At 39.5% G+C, this 20,441-nt stretch overlaps 2 protein-coding genes and 1 non-coding gene across 3 annotated transcripts; 2 read left to right on the forward strand and 1 right to left on the reverse strand.

The window, feature by feature from the left end:
* The first annotated feature begins 2,277 nt into the window (after positions 1-2,277).
* Positions 2,278-2,712, forward strand: LOC112166047 (uncharacterized mitochondrial protein AtMg00860-like). The gene has a single exon (XM_024302804.1). It carries the CDS (start codon positions 2,278-2,280, stop codon positions 2,710-2,712), a length of 435 nt encoding a protein of 144 aa, XP_024158572.1.
* A 1,946-nt stretch (positions 2,713-4,658) lies between these two features.
* LOC112196673 lies at positions 4,659-14,292 on the reverse strand. Its single transcript, XM_024337081.2, has 2 exons — positions 13,745-14,292; positions 4,659-13,122 (listed from the first exon to the last, which is right to left on the reverse strand). The coding sequence occupies exon 2, from the start codon at positions 12,891-12,893 to the stop codon at positions 7,488-7,490; it is 5,406 nt and encodes a 1,801-aa protein (XP_024192849.1). The 5' UTR covers positions 12,894-13,122; positions 13,745-14,292; the 3' UTR covers positions 4,659-7,487.
* On the forward strand, positions 12,232-12,339 carry LOC112183177. Its single transcript, XR_002929768.1, has one exon. It is a non-coding gene; the product is annotated as a small nucleolar RNA R71 (small nucleolar RNA).
* Positions 14,293-20,441: the final 6,149 nt, after the last annotated feature.

A 20,441-nucleotide genomic window follows, 5' to 3' on the forward strand; every position in this document is an offset into this window, starting at 1 on the left:
AAAACCAATGAAATTTGCTGGTACTCCGAATTCTGAGAAGGCAGAAGCATGGGTAAAGAGTATGCAGAAAAAGCTTAGAACTCTACATGCCCCACCAGAATATCAAGTCAACTTGGTTGCTCATGTCTTGGAGGGCGATGCCGACGCATGGTGGGAATCCATTTTGGAACGTTATGACGTAAGCATCATGACTTGGGAGGAGTTTGTGCAGCACTTCTACGCACGTTACTTTCTGGTTGCCATGAGGCAAACTAAAATCAAGTAGTTTCTAGAATTGGAACAGACCTCCTCCATGGCAGATTATGTAGGAAAGTTTACCGAACTTGGTAGGTACTGCCCTTCGATTATGCAAGATGAGACCTTGAAAGCCACTAAGTTTCAGCAAGGTCTACGCGATGAAATTCGAAGGCATATTGTAGCACTTAGGCTGAAGACGTACAATGAAATAGTTGAGGCAGCTTTTAGCCTTGAGCAAGATTTCCTGAATGGCACTCGTGGTCATTTTAAGCGCGGTGAAAGCTCTACCGGTGTGGGAAACAAAAAGGGGAATAGGTTCAAGGTTAGGAAAGAGAAAGCTAGCAGCAGCAGAACCTCTGCGGGTCAAAGGTTTTCGCCATATCAATGTTATCATTGTGGAGAACGTGGGCACATTAGGACTAATTGTCCCCACAGAGAGGCTACTGGGTCTGCAATGACTCCTCTTGCTCGACCACAATGACCAACAAACACTGAAACTGTCCAGCAAGTTAATGCTCCTCCATAGCAGATTATGTAGGAAAGTTTACCGAACTTGGTAGGTACTGCCCTTCGATTATGCAAGATGAGACCTTGAAAGCCACTAAGTTTCAGCAAGGTCTACGCGATGAAATTCGAAGGCATATTGTAGCACTTAGGCTGAAGACGTACAATGAAATAGTTGAGGCAGCTTTTAGCCTTGAGCAAGATTTCCTGAATGGCACTCGTGGTCGTTTTAAGCGCGGTGAAAGCTCTACCGGTGTGGGAAACAAAAAGGGGAATAGGTTCAAGGTTAGGAAAGAGAAAGCTAGCAGCAGCAGAACCTCTGCTGGTCAAAGGTTTTCGCCATATCAATGTTATCATTGTGGAGAACGTGGGCACATTAGGACTAATTGTCCCCACAGAGAGGCTACTGGGTCTGCAATGACTCCTCTTGCTCGACCACAATGACCAACAAACACTGAAACTGTCCAGCAAGTTAATGCTCCACTACGTGGAGGAAGTCAGGGTAGTCATGGTCGTGGTACTGGAGGGCGCGGTGCTGGGGGACGAGGTCCTACTCGTGGAGGAAGAGTGTTTGCTGTAACTGGAGGACGAATGCATAATGAACCTCGTACTGCACTCGAGGGTATGCTTCTTTTGTCTAGCTCTGAAGTTAAAGTTTTAGCGGATACTGGTTCAATGCATTCTTTTGTTTCAGATTGGTTTGCTAAAGCCTTAAATCTAGAGTCAGTATTTCTAGAGAGTCCAATGTGTTTAGATGCACCGCTAGGAGGCAAAGCAATAGTTGATAGGATCTATCCTACATGCCAACTATTGATTGGTAGTCACCAGGTCACAGCCAATTTGTATCCGTTGGATTTACCAGAGTACGATTTAATTTTGGGAATGGACTGGTTAGAAGAGTACCGGGCACTCATTGACTGTGAGCGGTGGAAAGTACTGATAACCCTACCTAACGGGGAACTTTTGGTAGTGAGTTTTGACAATCGTTACATGCCACCTAGCCCGTTATTGAAAACGTGTTTCCAAAGCAGGAGACCACTATTGTGTTACGCGCTTATTGCGGCAACACAAGCTAGGAATGTTGAAAAGAAATCTATTCCGATTGTCGACGAGTATCCCGACGTATTTCTTGATGACCTACCCGGGGTCGCTCCGCAAAGCAAGGTGGAGTTTCGCATTGACTTAGTGCCGGGGACTACGCCTATATCACTGCCTGCCCATCGAATGGCACCTGTAGAAATGAAAGAGCTTGGAGTTCAACTCGAGGAGTTAGAGAAGAAGGGATTCATTCGGAAAAGTACATCACCGTGGGAAGCACCTGTCCTATTTGCTAAAAAGGCTGATAGGACTTTGCGGCTTTGTGTGGATTATCGCAAGCTGAACCAAGTTACGATCAAAAACAAATATCCTACCAAGGATTGATGAGTTATTTGATCAGCTTAGTGGTGCGAGGCATTTCTCGAAGATTGATTTGCAGTCGGGTTATCACCAACTTTGAGTAACCAAACGCGATATGGACACTTCGAGTTAGTGGTGATGCCATTCTACTTGACCAATGCACCAGCTGCATTTATGGATCTCATGAATCGCATCTTTTGGCCGTATTTGGATAAGTTCGTCGTTGTGTTCATAGACGACATTCTCGTATATTCAAAGACGGTGAAGGAGCATGAAGCACACCTTCGTATCGTCCTACAAACGCTGCAGGAGAAGCAACTGTACGCCAAAAAGTCAAAGTGTGAGTTTTGGATGTCGAAAGTTCGATTTCTTGGACACGTAATTTCCGGTGATGGAGTATCCGTTGATCCAAGTAAAGTCGAGGTTGTATTGAATTCGAAGCAACCAAAGAACGTCACGGAAGTTCGCAGTTTCCTTGGTCTGGCCGGGTACTACCGACGATTCGTACTAAAATTCTCTAAGATTGCGAATCCGTTGACAAGGTTGACTCAAAAAGGTGTTAAGTTCGAGTAGAGTGACAAATGTGAGTCCGCATTTGAGGAACTTAAGGCAAAGTTGACTACCTCACCTGTACTTGTCTTGCCAAACAGCGATGACCTATTCGAAGTTTACACAGACGCTTCAGGCCAAGGACTTGGTTGTGTACTCATGCAGAATGGAAGAGTTGTGGCATACGCATCGAGGCAACTGAAGATACATGAGGTGAATTATCCTACACACGATCTCGAACTTGCTGCGGTTGTGCACGCGTTAAAAGTGTGGAGGTGCTACCTGTACGGAAGCAAGTTTAGCGTCTTCTCCAATCATAAAAGCCTTAAATATATATTCATGCAATGTGATTTAAATTTACGGCAAAGGAGATGGATGGAGTACTTGAAGGATTACCACTTCGATTTGCAATTCCACCCCGGTAAAGCAAACGTAGTTGCAGACGCCCTAAGTCGAAAGACAAGGGGTAGTTTGTGTAGTTTAATGCTCGCAGATTGTGAAATAGTCACCACTATAGAAGGGTATAATTTAAAGCTGTAGCAACAAGACACATGAATGTTCTTGTTTCACATTAACGTGGAACCACAAATGAGGCAACGTGTCATTCAGCAGCAGTCGAATGACCAGGAGTTGCAAGGAATCTTCCAACAAGTGATGTCGAATCAAACGCCTACAGAATGGAAAGTTCATTCTGACGGTAGTTTGAGGTTCAAGGACAGACTCATTGTGCCGAAGGACGAGAATCTGCGAAAGCAGCTCTTGGACGAAGCTCATCGTACTTGCTTTACCATTCATCCAGGCAGTACAAAAATGTACAAGGATCTGAAAATGACTTATTGGTGGAAGGGAATGAAGAGCGATGTTGCAAAGTATGTTGGCCAATGTGCGGTTTGTCAGATGGTGAAAGCAGAACATCAAAAGCCATCAGGGTTAATGCAACCTCTCGAAATTCCTGTGTGGAAATGGGACTGCATTACGATGGATTTTATCACCGATCTACCTCGGTCTTCGCACGGGCATAACGGTATTTGGGTTATAGTCGATAGGCTTACGAAGTCTGCTCACTTCTTGCCAGTGAAGATTAACTCGCCGATCGACTATTTCGCCAAATTATACGTTGATTGGATTATCCGATTGCACGGAGTTCCGACAAGCATTGTCTCGGATCGAGATCCTCGATTTACGTCACATCTTTGGAAAAAGTTACAAACTGAACTCTGTACTAGCTTAGATTTTAGTACAGCTTACCACCCACAGAGTGACGGTCAATCAGAAAGGGTTATTCAAGTACTTGAAGATATGCTACAAGCATGTGTGTTGGACTTCGAAGGTAAGTGGCACGAATACCTTCCACTTGCAGAGTTTACATATAACAACAGTTATCAAAGTAGCATCAGAATGGCACCTTACGAAGCTCTGTACGGTAGACCATGTCGCTCACCAATGTGTTGGGTGCTTGCTAATCCCAAGTGCAGGAATCGTGTAGTAGTATAGACTCAGAAGTACGAGTGTCGTTTCCGCCGAGAGCAGTGAGAAAAACACAGAATGATAAATAAACTGAAAAGAAGACAATTTGAATGAGTTTAGTTGAGGAGAAAATTCAATAAGGACATACACTAAGGTTTCGGGGTTCCACCTTAAATCACCTACGCAATCATATTAATACGACTCTCTCCCTTGAAACTTATTCAAGAAAACTGACACTAAGGATGAATTTAATTTAAGGTAGTTCAAATACACAAGGCCCAATCAATTTCTGTAGGAATAGTTCAAGTATAAACTGTACCTATGGCGACAACCTATCAAGAAACAATTCCAACGAAACTGTTTATCAATCTGCAACTCTACTTAGTCTCAAAAGCATGGATATTTTTACTACACAATAGGAAAAACATGGCTGATCCTATGAAATAGATTATCAAATACCCATCAATCAATCAAAAAGTAAATGCATAAATTAAACTTGAACATCCAAAAACTGAATTTGCATTGAAGTTCTTGTTGAATCGAATTAATAAAAACTACATAGGAAATCCAAAGTTTCTCCCCTAGCCTTAGCTAGGAAATTAGTTCTCCATAAGAAAAATGAAAGCAAAAAGATCCATAAGTTTGGAAGAGTACAACGCAGAAGATGAACTGAGGTTGAAGGAAAGGAAGAAGAAAACCAATCTGCCCGAACCTTTCTTTTATGTTGTTCATTGCCCAGCCATTCGTTGACATCTAATGCCTGAAGACGTCTTCTTTTGATTGAACTTCCTGATTTCATGTAGGCCAAAATCCCCCAATTCATGAAGACATTCAATTGTAATTGAACTCTTCTTTCTACTGACTTCAAGGAGCTTGTAAAAACTGGGCTCTTCTTAATTGCTAGGTACCCCTTCAATCCCCTTAATTAGAAGGCAATTGAATCTGAATGTCAGAAAAGCTTGAGCTGCGTTTTGCAAAGCAAAGGAGTGTCTTCAAATGAGTAGAGAAGAGGATAGGAAGCTGGTCACGTGAGAGGCTTATCTCTTCTCCAAAAATTAATTATACATATTAGTAATTGACCACACAAGTCAACGTATCCACCTCCAAGTCCAAGTGCAGCAATGGGCCTTTAATTGTCCAATTCCTTCATCCAAGTATCAGACCTAGCAAATCAGAAAAATGATATAATTAGAATAATTTAGGCCAACAAAAGACTCAATAGCCAAGCAATTATGAAGATATGACTGCATTTTTAACCACTTATCACACCCCCCAACTAGCTTATTGCTAGTCTCTAGCAATTGACAGCGACTCAAGACGACTCTCCAACTCAAAGAATACTAAAAACCAAACTATCTAAGCCACTTTCGTAGGGATCACGATTGCATTTAGCATATGCAACAAGCCTTTAACTCCACTAAGAATTCCTTAGCAGACGAGTTATAGTCTCGTGAGGGTTTTCCAGGGATGATACCCACAAACATCAATTCCAAGAGATTACTACTTCCCATCATTAAACTCAGAGATACCAAACAAAAATATGTCAACACCGAATCGAATCATCCAATATTATAATTTCAGAGAACTAAAAGAAGACTGAGCAAGAGCTCCACACGTTGTCCAAGTGCCAGACTCAACTCATAAACACCCAAAATTGCCCAGCCACAATTAGTACCATTCCAGATCTCAATTTCGACACAAACCAAATCATCATAAGCAAGCCTCAACTTCAACTCTCACATAGGATATATCACTCAGAATAAAATCGCTCAGAAGTTGGTTAGGTGTTTCTCTCAATGCATATGTGAGAAGAATTGATGTACATGGATGCAAAGAGTCTCACATATAGTCATGAAAAATAGCTTTTTCTGGTAAAATAAAATAGATCTCATGAAAAGATACCAATCACCATTGAGAATATCGGACTACACCCCATAGTTCCCTCTCTATCTATTCTCCACAATTGTACCACACAACGCCCAAGATCATAGAGGTCTTATATAGGGTTGTAATGGGGCTAGGGACATGGCTAAACAAAGAACGGATAGGATATTCAAAGAATTCCTGAGAAACTATTAGAGGCCTTCAAATTATACACTAGACAATCTTGCTTTCTATGAGTCTGCATCTAAATAATCTGCAACGAACCGTGCTTACTCATCTTCTCTTTCTGTTTCGAATATATATATATTTTATACTAGCAGCTTTTTTTTTTTTTTTTTCTGCTGCACCTCTTTTTTTTTTTTTTTTTCACTCCCTTCATTCATTTTTTTTAACTCTCCTAACCATTTCTCCAACAATAGTACAGCAATAATCAAAGGAGAACATTTCTGTGAATACAAACCATCTCTAATAATTTCTCAGAAAATATGGGGATGGGTATATATATGAGGCTTAACTCCAATATTGGAGCATGGTAGGGGAGTATGGTTAAGAATGAAAAAGGCTTATTTTAAGGCTCAAAATGGTTATCTAGGGGATGATTGTATAGGACACAGGCATATATGGCAATGGAGGTAATCCTAAATGCCTTAATCCCTTCCCAGTCATCATGTGGTCAACTTTTACGCTTCGAGAGACATTAAAGGAAGTTCTAGTGCAATAATCCAAGGCAATGAATTCTCGGTGATTGATCAAAACAGAAGAATAATGAGATCATCGAAAATGTATTTAGCACAGAAATAAAATAAGATTTCATATATAACCCTCAACAATAAAAGAATAGCTCAAATCTCACTTTAGGTTATAAGTCTCCACTTATTTTTATGACTTTCCAGTCCATGTAAATTCCAAAACCTTGAACAATACTAACGTGGCTGAAACAACCCCAAATGTCATGAAGATTATCTCGCAAAAGGACAACATGCAAAGCTAACGCTCATATCTCAAATTAACCACCAAAATCTCAAGTATTTCTCCATGCCATACAGGAAGTATCACTAATGTCTCATCATCGTATTGGGAAGCAAGCAACCTCAAAGGAATTATGACACAAATTTTTTTTTTTTTTTTTTGGACACTATGTGAACAGTGACGATGGTGAACAGTACCAAAATTGAAATAAATAGTAATCAAAATAAACCAAGACACAACTGACAAGTTGCTGCTCCCCCCAACTTCAAATAAACATTGTCCTCAATGTGATAATCAATAGCAAGAGATAACAGACAAGTTAATAAAAGTAAAGAGTGAGTAGGAAAGAGTGCACCTGAAAGAAGAGATGTTCCCAAGCAAGACTCTGCAACTTGTTAGTGACCGGACAAGAAAAGAAAAATAAACAAAACTGAAAACAATGTTACACTTTACAACAGACGGACTGAGAGTCCAACAAGTCAATCTGCATAAATAGGATTCTCTAGAGAGATGGTTTCATCCTCTAGAACAATATTCTCCAAAAATGGTTTCAAACGCTGCCCATTGACTTTAAACACATTACCATTCTTTGGGTCCTCAATTTCAACAGCACCAAATGGAAAAACTCGTTTAACCACGAATGGACCTGTCCATCTAGAGCGAAGCTTACCAGGAAACAAATGCAATCTAGAATTATACAAAAGAACTTTTTGACTAGGTTCAAAGGTTTTTCTCAAAATTTTCTTATCATGGAAAACTTTCATTCGTTCCTTGTAAATCCTAGAATTTTCATATGCTTCATTCCGAATTTCTTCCAATTCATTCAACTGAAGTTTCCTAAGAGAACTGGCATCATTTAGACCAAAATTAAATGTCTTGATCGCCCAATAGGCTCTGTGTTCCAATTCTACAGGTAAGTGACAAGCTTTTCCATAGATTAATCTATAGGGGGACATACCAATTGGGGTTTTATAAGCTGTACGGTAAGCCCAAAGTGCATCAATTAGTCGTAAAGACCAATCCTTGCGGTTTGGGTTCACTGTTTTTTCCAAAATCTGTTTTATTTCCCTATTGGCAAGTTCAACCTGGCCACTTGTTTGTGGGTGATAAGGGGTGGCCACTTTATGAGTAACTCCATATTTCTTCATCAAGGCCTCGAGAGGCTTATTGCAAAAATGCTTACCCCCATCACTAATAATAGCCCTAGGTGTTCCATGTCGAGAGAAAATATTTTCTTTCAAAAATTTCAAAACAGTTTTATGGTCATTTTTCCTACAAGGAACAGCCTCAATCCATTTAGATACATAATCAATGCCTACCAAGATATACAGATATCCAAAAGATGAGGGAAACGGACCCATAAAATCAATGCCCCAACAATCAAATATTTCAATGACTAAAATGGGATTCAAAGGCATCATATTTCTACGAGTTATGGCTCCTAACTTTTGACAACGCTCACATGTTCGACAATATGCATTGGTGTCCTTAAACAGAGTTGGCCAATAAAATCCACATTGCAAAATTTTAGCAGCTGTTTTTTTAACAGAAAAGTGTCCACCACATGCTTCATTATGGCAAAAGGAAATCACATCATGCATTTCATTCTCAGGTACACATCTCCTATAAATTTGGTCTGCACAATATTTAAATAAATAAGGGTCATCCCAAAAGAAACTGCGTACCTCCACCAGGAACTTTTTCCTATCTTGTGCATTCCAATCTGGAGGGATTTTACCTGTGACAAGATAATTAACAATGTTAGCAAACCAAGGTAATTCCGAAACAACAAAAAGTTGCTCATCAGGAAAAGAATCATTAATAGGCTGCAAGTCAGGATTTTCATCAAAAACCAATCTGGATAAATGGTCTGCCACCACATTCTCTACTCCCTTTTTGTCTTTGATAGTGATATCAAACTCTTGGAGTAGGAGGATCCACCTAATAAGTCGAGCCTTAGCATCCTTCTTGGTGAGAAGGTATTTTAGAGCTGCGTGGTCAGTAAAAACAACAATAGGCGATCCAACAAGGTAAGCACGAAATTTATCTAATGCAAATACTACTGCAAGGAGCTCTTTTTCAGTTGTCGAGTAATTCATTTGAGCACTATTCAAAGTTCTACTTGCATAGTAAATGACATATGGTTTCTTATCTTTTCTTTGCCCCAAAACAGCCCCTATTGCAAAGTCACTAGCATCACACATAATTTCAAAAGGCAAATTCCAATCAGGTGATTGCATAATAGGAGCAGAAGTGAGCAATGCAATTAATCTTTCAAAAGCAACCTGACAAGCATCAGTCCAAACAAATGGAGTGTCTTTAGACAAGAGATTACACAAAGGTCTAGATATGGCACTGAAATCCTTTATAAATCTCCTATAAAAACCAGCATGTCCTAAAAAGGATCTAACATCTTTTATGCTCTTTGGAACAGGTAATTTAGCAATCAGTTCAATCTTAGACTTGTCTACTTCAATTCCTTTAGAAGAAACAATGTGACCAAGAACAATTCCGGAAGGGACCATGAAATTACACTTTTCCCAGTTCAGAACAAGATTTTTCTCTTCACATCTTATCAACACTCGTTCTAGATTAGACAAACATTCATCAAATGAATCACCAAAAACAGATATGTCATCCATGAAAACTTCAAGAAATTGCTCTACCATATCGCTGAAAATACTAATCATGCATCTTTGAAATGTGGCAGGGGCATTACACAAACCAAATGGCATTCTACGAAAAGCAAACGTACCAAATGGACATGTAAAAGTAGTTTTTTCTTGATCTTCAATGGCAATTTCAATTTGATAATAACCTGAGTAACCATCTAGAAAACAATAAAACTCATGGCCTGCAACCCTTTCTAAAATTTGATCAATGAAAGGTAAGGGAAAATGATCTTTCCTAGTTGCGGAATTAAGTTTCCTATAGTCTATGCACATGCGCCAACTAGAAACAACCCTAGTAGGAACCAATTCATTTTTATCATTCTTGATCACTGTTATTCCAGATTTCTTAGGTACAACCTGTGTAGGACTAACCCATTTACTGTCAGAAATTGGATAAATAATACCCGCATCCCACAATTTCAAGACCTCAGTTTTAACAACTTCTTTCATGTTTGGGTTTAGTCTACGTTGTGGCTCCCTAGATGGTTTAGCATCCTCTTCTAAAAAAATCTTATGTGTGCAAACAAGAGGGCTAATTCCCTTAATATCAGCAATAGACCAACCCATAGCAGCTTTATGGGCCTTCAAGACATTTAACAACATACCTTCTTGTTCAATAGTAAGTAAAGAGGATATTACCACAGGAAAAGTGTCGTTTGGACCCAAGAATGCATGTTTTAAGCCTGTTGGCAAAGGTTTCAGCTCCAGTTTTGGCACCTGTACACTTGATGGTTTGCTCTCAACTCGCGGTGGAAGCTTCTCAAATTTAGGTGTCCATCCATTCACTCCTTGGACCTGAAAAGAATCAAAATATGAACTTATTTCAGCAATTTCAGCAGCATTAGAATCATGTGAGTTCATGAGGAAATTTTCTAACACATCTACAACGCTACTCTTCACAAATTGTTCATGCATTAGAGTTCCAATAAAATCAACAAATTCACATTCCTCATCTCCATATGGCTGCCTAAACACATTAAAAATATTAACTTCCATTGTCATATTCCCAAAACTCAATTTCATCACTCCACTCCTGCAACTAATGTTAGCATCACATGTAGCTAAGAATGGACGTCCTAAAATAACAGGAATCTGATTCTCAGAGTGTAAAACAGGTTCCGTATCCAAAACAAAGAAATCAACAGGATAATAAAATTTGTCCACTTGGACCAACACATCCTCAATCATTCCCCTTGGAATTTTTACAGAACGATCAGCCAGCTGCAATTTAAGCTTTGTAGGCTTAAGCTCACCAAGACCTAGCTGCAGGTACACTGAATAAGGAAGTAAGTTTACACTAGCACCCAAATCAAGTAAAGCACGATCAATAAAATGTTCTCCAATGACACAAGAAAGAGTAGGACTACCGGGATCTTTGTATTTTGGAGGAATTTTACTTTGAAGTACTGAACTAACATGAGCAGCTAAAAATGCAGTTTTCTTCACATTATGCTTCCTTTTCACAGTGCACAAGTCTTTCAAAAATTTTGCATAGGAAGGCACTTGCTTAATTGCATCTAACAAGGGAATGTTTATTTTTACTTGCCTAAAAAGATCAAAAATTTCAGAATTTTGATTCACTTTCTTTAGAGGAAGTAAAGCTTTGGGAAACGGTGCAGGCATAGAATGATTTTCAACAATTTCATTCTCTTTAGACTCATCAAATTCATTTTTACTCTTGGGTTCCTCTACCTCTTTCATAGGCGCAGCATTTTCAATTGTTCTTCCATTCCTAAGAGTAATAGAATCAGCATGCTCAACTATTTCAACTAAATTGACACGTTTGGGATTTGGCTCAGTATTAGAAGGAAACCTCCCTTTTTCATTAAAAGCAAGAGAATTGGTTAATTTAGAAATCTGATTCTTAATTTCCTTATTCTCTTCAACTAACTGACCAAACATAGAATCATATTTAGTGAACATTGCATCATACCTTTGACTTTGTTTTTGCTGCTCTTGCATGAATGTCTGAAGAGTGTCTCCCAGAGATGGCTTAGAATTAAATGTATTAGGTGCTGAAAATTGAGGGTTAGGGACACTTACCTGGGGGTGAGACTCATTCCTCCAACGAAAGTTGGGATGATTCTTTGTAGCTGGGTTGTAAGTCTCCGAATAAGGCGAATATTGTCGCTGAAAATTTCCTAATGCAGCGACTTGTGGCTCATTCATCACCTGCAAAGAAGGACAATTTTGACCAAAATGACCAATCTCATAACAATAATCACAAACTTGATTACAATTAACCGTTTGAGGCGCGTGAGATTTATTCAAACCAGCAAGTAAGGTCTCATACTTCATCTTCCAGTGGTCTTCTTCTTTTAATTGAAAAATTCCCTTACTCACAGAAGGTGTGGAGGGCTTAGAGCGATCTGTGCTCTCAAAAATAGAAGAGTCACTCCATTGGTGAGCCTTCTTAGCAATCTCATCTAAAAATTCTATGGCTTCATCAGGATCTTTTTTCAGGAAATTTCCATTGCACATAGACTCAATAAACTGACGGTCACGAGGGAGAAGTCCCTCATAAAAGCAACTGGCCAATCGCCAAGTTTCAAAACCATGATGTGGGCATAAGCTCAAGAGTTCCTTAAATCTTTTCCAAGTTTGATACAATGACTCATTTTCATTTTGAGCAAAATTAGCGATCTTTCTCTTTAAAGCCATTGTCTTATGATTAGGAAAATACTCATTGAAAAATGCTTCAGTCATTTCAGCCCAAGAACCTATAGATCTAGCCCCCAAAGAATACAGCCAAGCTTTTGCCTTGTCCCGCAAAGAAAATGGAAAGAATTTTAGTTTGACAAAATCAATGGCTGCAACTTGATCATAAAATGCAGTAACTGCTTCCTCGAATGCCCTAACATGCACATATGGATTTTCATTTTCCAAACCATGAAATGCAGGAAGGAGTTGAACAATGCCAGGTCTAAAATCAATGTTGGGCATGTTAGGTGGTAACATGATGCAAGAAGGCTGAGCATTACGTGCAGGATGCAAGTAAGTCTGCAAAGTCCTAGGTGGAGGAGGTGGGGGAAGAAGATTATTGTTGAGCACATTATTCAAAACATTGTTTTGGTCATTGTTTACATTATTATTGTCGTCGTCTACCATGTTTACAGATGATGCAGACGAACTCGAAGACTCAAACAAATTGCCAAACAAAGTTTCACACTCAGGCTTTTTAGAAAATCTACCTAACTGATCTCTATAACGCATAAGAATGAAAACAAACTAAACTAACTAACACTAACAAAATTAAAAAGAAAATGGAACGAATGTACCAAATGTCGAAATATTCTGTGTGCTTCGTCAAACGCTCCCCGGCGACCGGCGCCAAAAATTGCTTGCTAATCCCAAGTGCAGGAATCGTGTAGTAGTATAGACTCAGAAGTACGAGTGTCGTTTCCGCCGAGAGCAGTGAGAAAAACACAGAATGATAAATAAACTGAAAAGAAGACAATTTGAATGAGTTTAGTTGAGGAGAAAATTCAATAAGGACATACACTAAGGTTTCGGGGTTCCACCTTAAATCACCTACGCAATCATATTAATACGACTCTCTCCCTTGAAACTTATTCAAGAAAACTGACACTAAGGATGAATTTAATTTAAGGTAGTTCAAATACACAAGGCCCAATCAATTTCTGTAGGAATAGTTCAAGTATAAACTGTACCTATGGCGACAACCTATCAAGAAACAATTCCAACGAAACTGTTTATCAATCTGCAACTCTACTTAGTCTCAAAAGCATGGATATTTTTACTACACAATAGGAAAAACATGGCTGATCCTATGAAATAGATTATCAAATACCCATCAATCAATCAAAAAGTAAATGCATAAATTAAACTTGAACATCCAAAAACTGAATTTGCATTGAAGTTCTTGTTGAATCGAATTAATAAAAACTACATAGGAAATCCAAAGTTTCTCCCCTAGCCTTAGCTAGGAAATTAGTTCTCCATAAGAAAAATGAAAGCAAAAAGATCCATAAGTTTGGAAGAGTACAACGCAGAAGATGAACTGAGGTTGAAGGAAAGGAAGAAGAAAACCAATCTGCCCGAACCTTTCTTTTATGTTGTTCATTGCCCAGCCATTCGTTGACATCTAATGCCTGAAGACGTCTTCTTTTGATTGAACTTCCTGATTTCATGTAGGCCAAAATCCCCCAATTCATGAAGACATTCAATTGTAATTGAACTCTTCTTTCTACTGACTTCAAGGAGCTTGTAAAAACTGGGCTCTTCTTAATTGCTAGGTACCCCTTCAATCCCCTTAATTAGAAGGCAATTGAATCTGAATGTCAGAAAAGCTTGAGCTGCGTTTTGCAAAGCAAAGGAGTGTCTTCAAATGAGTAGAGAAGAGGATAGGAAGCTGGTCACGTGAGAGGCTTATCTCTTCTCCAAAAATTAATTATACATATTAGTAATTGACCACACAAGTCAACGTATCCACCTCCAAGTCCAAGTGCAGCAATGGGCCTTTAATTGTCCAATTCCTTCATCCAAGTATCAGACCTAGCAAATCAGAAAAATGATATAATTAGAATAATTTAGGCCAACAAAAGACTCAATAGCCAAGCAATTATGAAGATATGACTGCATTTTTAACCACTTATCATTGGGCTGATGCTGAGGACCATATTGTCTTATGTCCTGACATTATTAAGGAGACTACCGAGAAAATTTGAGTTATTCGAGACCGTTTGAAAGTTGCTCAGAGCAAACAAAAGTCCTATGCGGATAAGCAAAGAAGACCCTTGGAATTCCAACCGGGTGACAGTGTGTTTCTTAAAGTTAGTCCACGCAAAGGTATTCACCGGTTTGGTGTCAAAGGGAAGTTGGCTCCACGCTATATCGGGCCGTTTCCGATTGTGGACAAAATTGGGGCAGCGGCATATAAACTTGAGCTGCCAAGAGAACTTTCACATATACATAATGTATTTCATGTCTCTCAGTTGAAGAAAAGTACACCTGACAGTAGGCAAATAGTGACCTGGAATGTATTGTCGTTGGAGCAAGATGTGTCCTATGAAGAAGGACCGGTGTGTATACTTGAGAGACAGAATAAACAGCTCCGAAATTGGCAAGTACTAATTGTAAAGGTCAAGTGGATTCACCATGGAGTTGAGGAAGCCACATGGGAACTGGAATCCGACATGAAGAAGAAGTATCCTCACCTATTCGACCAATCAGGTAATTTTGAGGACGAAATTTTTTTTAGGGGGGTGGAACTGTGAGCCCCTGTAATTGTATTTATTAATTTTGGATTTTCATAGGGTTGGTTTCAAATTTTAATTCCGAGAGTTGGGAGTTGAGCTAGTTCCTGTTAGGTAGGAACTTTTCGGTTAAGTTCGGAATTAATGGTTCTCGTTGGGCTATAGTAAACTAGTACCAGCTGGGCCTATAGAAGATTTCAGCCCGCCCGTGTTGGTAAATGTGGAGAAGGAGTTTAATTGGAACAGTAGCTAACTTAAGACTTAAGAGTGCATGAGATAGTTGAGGTGGGTATCTGAAATAGGAACACGTTAGCCTTGGTCAGTCACACGTCTACACCTCCTGCCTACAACGCTCACCACCTCACTGACAGCCTTCTCCACCTATATCTCTAGATTTTTCCGTCACTTGCATGCAAACCATCCTCAGAACCACAAATTACACCCACTAATCTCATCTGCATCCACCCAAAACCCAAATCACCTTTCTTACCCAACCTTGCCAAGAACGAAGAAACCAGCCATGGCAACGGGTTAGAAGCCACTGAAGTCCCCATTTTCTTCTGTTGCCGAGTGTAGAAGCTTGGGCTTTGGAATTTAGATTGAGATCAGTTCACTCTTAAGGTAATCGCAACTCATCCCTGGTGTTGACTTGGTAAATTTGATTTGATTATAAGACTGGGAAATTTATAGTTCTTCTTAAATCAAGGTTTGGAATTGGGGAAGAGTAGAGAATTGGAGCTGGAGGTTGATCGAAGGCTCTTGCCAGGTAAAAGGTGGGATTGTGCAGTACATAAATCGAAGAAGAAGGATTTTTGGGTGAAGGCTACTTGACTGGGTATTGATCAAATTGAGGTAAGAAGCATTCTTGGGTATAATTATAAGGGTCTTTTCCCGTATACCCAAAAAGCCTTGGTATTTTTTCCAACTGCCCAACACTTTGGTATTACACTGTTGTTGATAGAAAAAGACTAACAGGGATGGTTTAAAGAAACAAATGCCTTTTGGATCCTATGTTGACCTTTGGATTCTTCTACAGTTCTATTCAACAAAAGGAACAGTATTTAAAGCATCGAAACGAAAACAAGACTAGCCTTCAACATGCCACATTTCGCCTAACAACTCCTTGTCTAAACGGCTACTGACAGGGCGGAATCACTGCTGCTTGTCCTAATTTTTTCTGTTTTAAAACTGATTCTTTCAAATGAACAGTAAAGTTTTAGAACCTTGGATTTCCATGGAATGCATGCATTCTGAATAGTAAACTAAGAATGACATTTATCATGATAGATATGAACTTGATAATTTAAATGAACTGATAAAGACAATATTGGTTAAAGAAGTGGGGGAATAACCATCTGAATTTATTCAAATATACATATAGCTAAAACATTCAGAGCCTCATTCTCAGGTAAACAGCAAAAGCTGTTTAGCTATCCATAAGAATGAGAACAGTTACTTACTTGATGAAAGCTCACTACTTCACACCTAGACAGGAAGGGAAGCACACTGCTATACTATTTGAGAGAAGACTATTCTACTCAATTCTAATTTTAACTGATATGAAATTTTTTGCTATCGGCGGTATCCGATGCCTTCTAAGAGAAGCTAAAGCTCCTTATATAGGGAGCGGAACTCAAACTAGAATTCAAAACATAAAAATGTACAGAACAACTCCGTGACTCCTGCTTTTCTGAGTGCTCCTGCTGGTGGAGGTCGGACAGGGAAAAGCAAAAGTGGTTAGGGTGAAATGTTTTTCACTTTCTCTTTTTGAAAAAGAAAACAGTTGCCTTTTGTCTTGATGCTTTCTTCTTTCACCCGTAGTTTCACCCGTGATGCTACATATTTTCATCTGTTTCAGATTGGTGGCCAAAGACAAAGGAGTTGTTGTCTGCCTGAGCCATGCTAGTCGTTGTAGCATTGTCCTCGACGTCTGTATCAACATACATTTTGTGGTGGTTGTCATTTTCAAGCTTTTCCACCCATCGCATGCATGCCATTGTCGAGTCTATCTCTTTTATGGTTAGAGATAGGAATAGGTCACTACTGACTACGTCAGGATGATCGTAAGCAGTGATGATTGTTTTTTCTCCTGCTGCCAGGAAGGTATTGCCGATATCTTCAGCGATGATCTTCTTCATGTATTCCAGGGCCAGGCCTTCATCCAGGGAATGCTTGAATTTGGTTGACCATTGTACCCAACACAGGCTGGTTGAAGATATTTCCTTGGGATAATTCTCACATAGTGATATGGAGAAATATATTCAACTTCACCGTTTGCCTTCTGGATCCATTCTGGAGGAGTGGATCTGAACTTCAGACGAAGCATACAGTCATTTTTTCTGATGTTTTTGACTGTGTTGACAATAATAGGTGGCAAACTTTTTAGATCATCATTAGTTTTAGTCCACAGATTATGGACAAAACCATTTTCAACAAGCCAAAACTTGTGTTCTTGGGGATGTTCACTCTGAACATTTACCAGGTATCTTCCAACATATGGTCCTGCGACGATGAAGAGAGTTGGAGGAACTAGGTTTTCTGGATTATGCCTTCCTATCAGACTATGGAATTCATGCCAATCTGATTCATTGAGTGCCATGATAGGGACCCTAGCACTTTCTGGGCTTTCAAGGAAGTGAATTTTCTCTTTTCTGACAGCACTCTGCTGCGTATGAAGCTCTTCACCCTGTGGTCTGCCATTTTCATAAAGCTCTTCAGCTAATGCAAAGAGGGCTGGGAACAGTAGACCACTGCTTCTTTCATTGAAAGGCAAATAAGAGATTATCCAGGATTGCCTTCTGGTGATAAGCTAGTCTTCTGCCAGTTCTGAACACAGGAGTATCAAAAGTTCTTAATTCATAATTAAAAACATTTATAACTCTACTTGGAGTTGGTCTGCTTTTTGGCAAAGCAGCAGCCATCAACGGTCTTGATGTGCCTTTACCGTCTGCCGTTTGAGACGGGCTAGCCAATCCTTTACCCTGGGATTGATCAGTTGAGGCCAAGCTTTTTGAGCCTAGCAGAAACCTTTTAAGGATTTTCTCCTTGGTTTCTTTTGGATCCTCTTCAGGCTCCTGTTCTTTCCCAGCTCTTCTGCTTCTGGGATTACTACCTTCGTCGTCTTCTCTTTGGTTGAACATTGCCATTTCTCTGGTCAATGCGTCTGGAAGATAATTCTTGTTACCTGCAATTAATTCAACAGTATAATCATATTGGTTAAGAAATAATTGCCAGTTTGCTAATCTTCCTCTATCAGCAGCTTTGTCAAGTTTAAAATTTTTAAAATTCTTTACTCCAGCACAATCGGTGCGGACAGTAAATGGTTTTCCAAGATATGCTGGAGAATTTAAAATCGTTTTCTTGACAGCTAAAATTTCTTTTTCCCCTGTGGGATAATTCAGTTCTGCAGGGCTGAACTTGCCACTACAAAATTTGCAAATCTTTCAATGTTAGTTCCAGGCGCTCTCGCCAGAACCACACCGGACCAGTAATTATCACTTGCATCTGTCTGGAGGATAATTTCATCATTCTCTTCTGGTTGTTGAAGAGGAGGGAGGTTTTTGCAGAGATTTTTTATCTGCTTCACGATCTTTTCATCATCTTCTGTAAAGCTCCATTTTCTTTTGGAACTTGTCTTAGGAGATAACATTGCTGTTAACCCTGAGATCTTAGGGATGAAATCTCTCCCATAATTTATGACACCAAGGAATCTCTCTAGACTCTTAGCATCAGGAATTCTGTCTGGAAATTTCCAGATCTTTTCAAGAATATGTGGTTGGAGCTTTATGACTCCATTCTTGATGTTTATCCCTAGGAAATCAACTTCATCGAGGATAAAGAAGATTTTCTTCTCGCCTAGGATAATTCCATGCTGAACTATCAGCTTTACTACCTCATGGAGGTGTTTCATGTGTTCTTCTCTGTTTTTGGAGAAGACAAGGATGTCATCTATGTAGACGACGCAGAACTCCGCTACTTGCTTGAAGATGTTGTCCATCTTTCTTTGGAAGATTGAGGGAGCTTGTTTTAGACCAAAAGGCATTACCAACCATTCGTAATGACCTTGTGGTGTTCCAAATGCAGTGAGAGGAATGCTCTCAGGATGCATCTTGACTTGCCAGAAACCCGACTTTGCATCGAATTTCGAAAAGACTTTGGCTCCTCTGAGCTGGTTGATCAGTACTCTTACTTGAGCAATTTGATAACCATCTTTGACAGTCTTCTTGTTGACATCTCTGTAGTCAATCACCATTCTAGCTTTTCCTGGTAGATTTTCTGCATGATTTCTCACGTAGAAAGCTAGAGCATGATGAGGGTTAGTGGAAGGTTGAATTAATCTCTTGTTCAGGAGATCTTCAATATCACTTCTGAATTCTTTTTGATCTTCCTCTTTGTACTAAGGAATGGCTTTGACATGACAGATGGCATTCATGTCATGCAATCTCAATTCACAGATCACTGGGTCTTTTTCCCAAAACTTCTGAGGATTTGTATCCATATTCTGCTCGAGTAGTTTCTTGATTTTTTCAAGAGTGGGAATTTGTTGAGACTCAAGCTTGTTCTGAAAGTGCTTGAGGTTATGCTCATGGATGAAACTAGCTTCTTCATCTTCACTAGTTTCTTCTTCTTCTTCTTCAGAAGATTCTGATTTTTCAACAAGTAATTCTTCTTGTTGCTTGATTTGGAGTATAGGCTCAAATTTGGGCTTGTAGGGGGTAAGATCACCACTATTCTGTTGCGATCTCTGATACTGAGTAGTAAAACCGGGACCTACTACACTTTTTGCTTGTGTGAGTCGGTCTGCCCAGAACACCCGTTCTCCTTTCCTGAAGCCTATCGCTTCTTCATCCTGAATAAATCTTTGTTGGAGAATGAAATCATTTCCCAACAAGAAATCAGATCCTTGGCCTTCAGATTGCCAAACATTCTGGATGATAAATGTTCCTCCACCAACAGTGATATGAACATTTTTTGCTACTTTTTTCATGGTGAGATGGCTCCCATCAAATATAACACCAGTAGCAGATTTTTTCTTATCTTCTTTCCAGAGTTCATCTGGAATTGCAAATCTCTTTGCAACAGTAAATCCCGATCCATTATCTACAAAGGCATGTAGATGATATTTTTTGTGATCAGGGAATTTCAGTCCGATCTCTATGTAGTTGCTGTATCTACTGGTAGAGACAACCTTCGATTGTTGAAGCTCATTTTCCTGAGCTTGTTCCTGAGGAATGAATGGATTACATTCTTCTGGAATAATTTCTGGTGTTTCAACCAGTTCAATCTCTTCATCGATTTTTTCTTCACCGATGATTTCTTCCTTGATTTCTGAGGAAGATGGTTCCATGGTTTCTTGGAACAGAGTTTCAACTTCTTTCGCTTTTTTCTCAGTGAAATACTCTTCATATTCTTATTCAACCAATTGGCTGACAAGGCCATTTTTGGTTTTCCTTCTTGCTTCAGCTATGAAGCATTCTTTGTGATAAGTATTCTTAGACTCTTCACAAAACATTGGGAGACCATTCTTTTCGTGACACAGGCAGTA

This window comes from Rosa chinensis, chromosome 1, assembly GCF_002994745.2.
Source record: "Rosa chinensis cultivar Old Blush chromosome 1, RchiOBHm-V2, whole genome shotgun sequence".
NCBI lineage: Eukaryota > Viridiplantae > Streptophyta > Magnoliopsida > Rosales > Rosaceae > Rosa > Rosa chinensis.

What these genes read in the sequence shown, in the direction of transcription:
- LOC112166047 (XM_024302804.1), top strand. Translation starts at nt 2,278, where the DNA reads ATGCCATTCTACTTGACCAATGCACCAGCTGCATTTATGGATCTCATG.
- LOC112196673 (XM_024337081.2), bottom strand. Translation starts at nt 12,893, where the DNA reads ATGCGTTATAGAGATCAGTTAGGTAGATTTTCTAAAAAGCCTGAGTGT.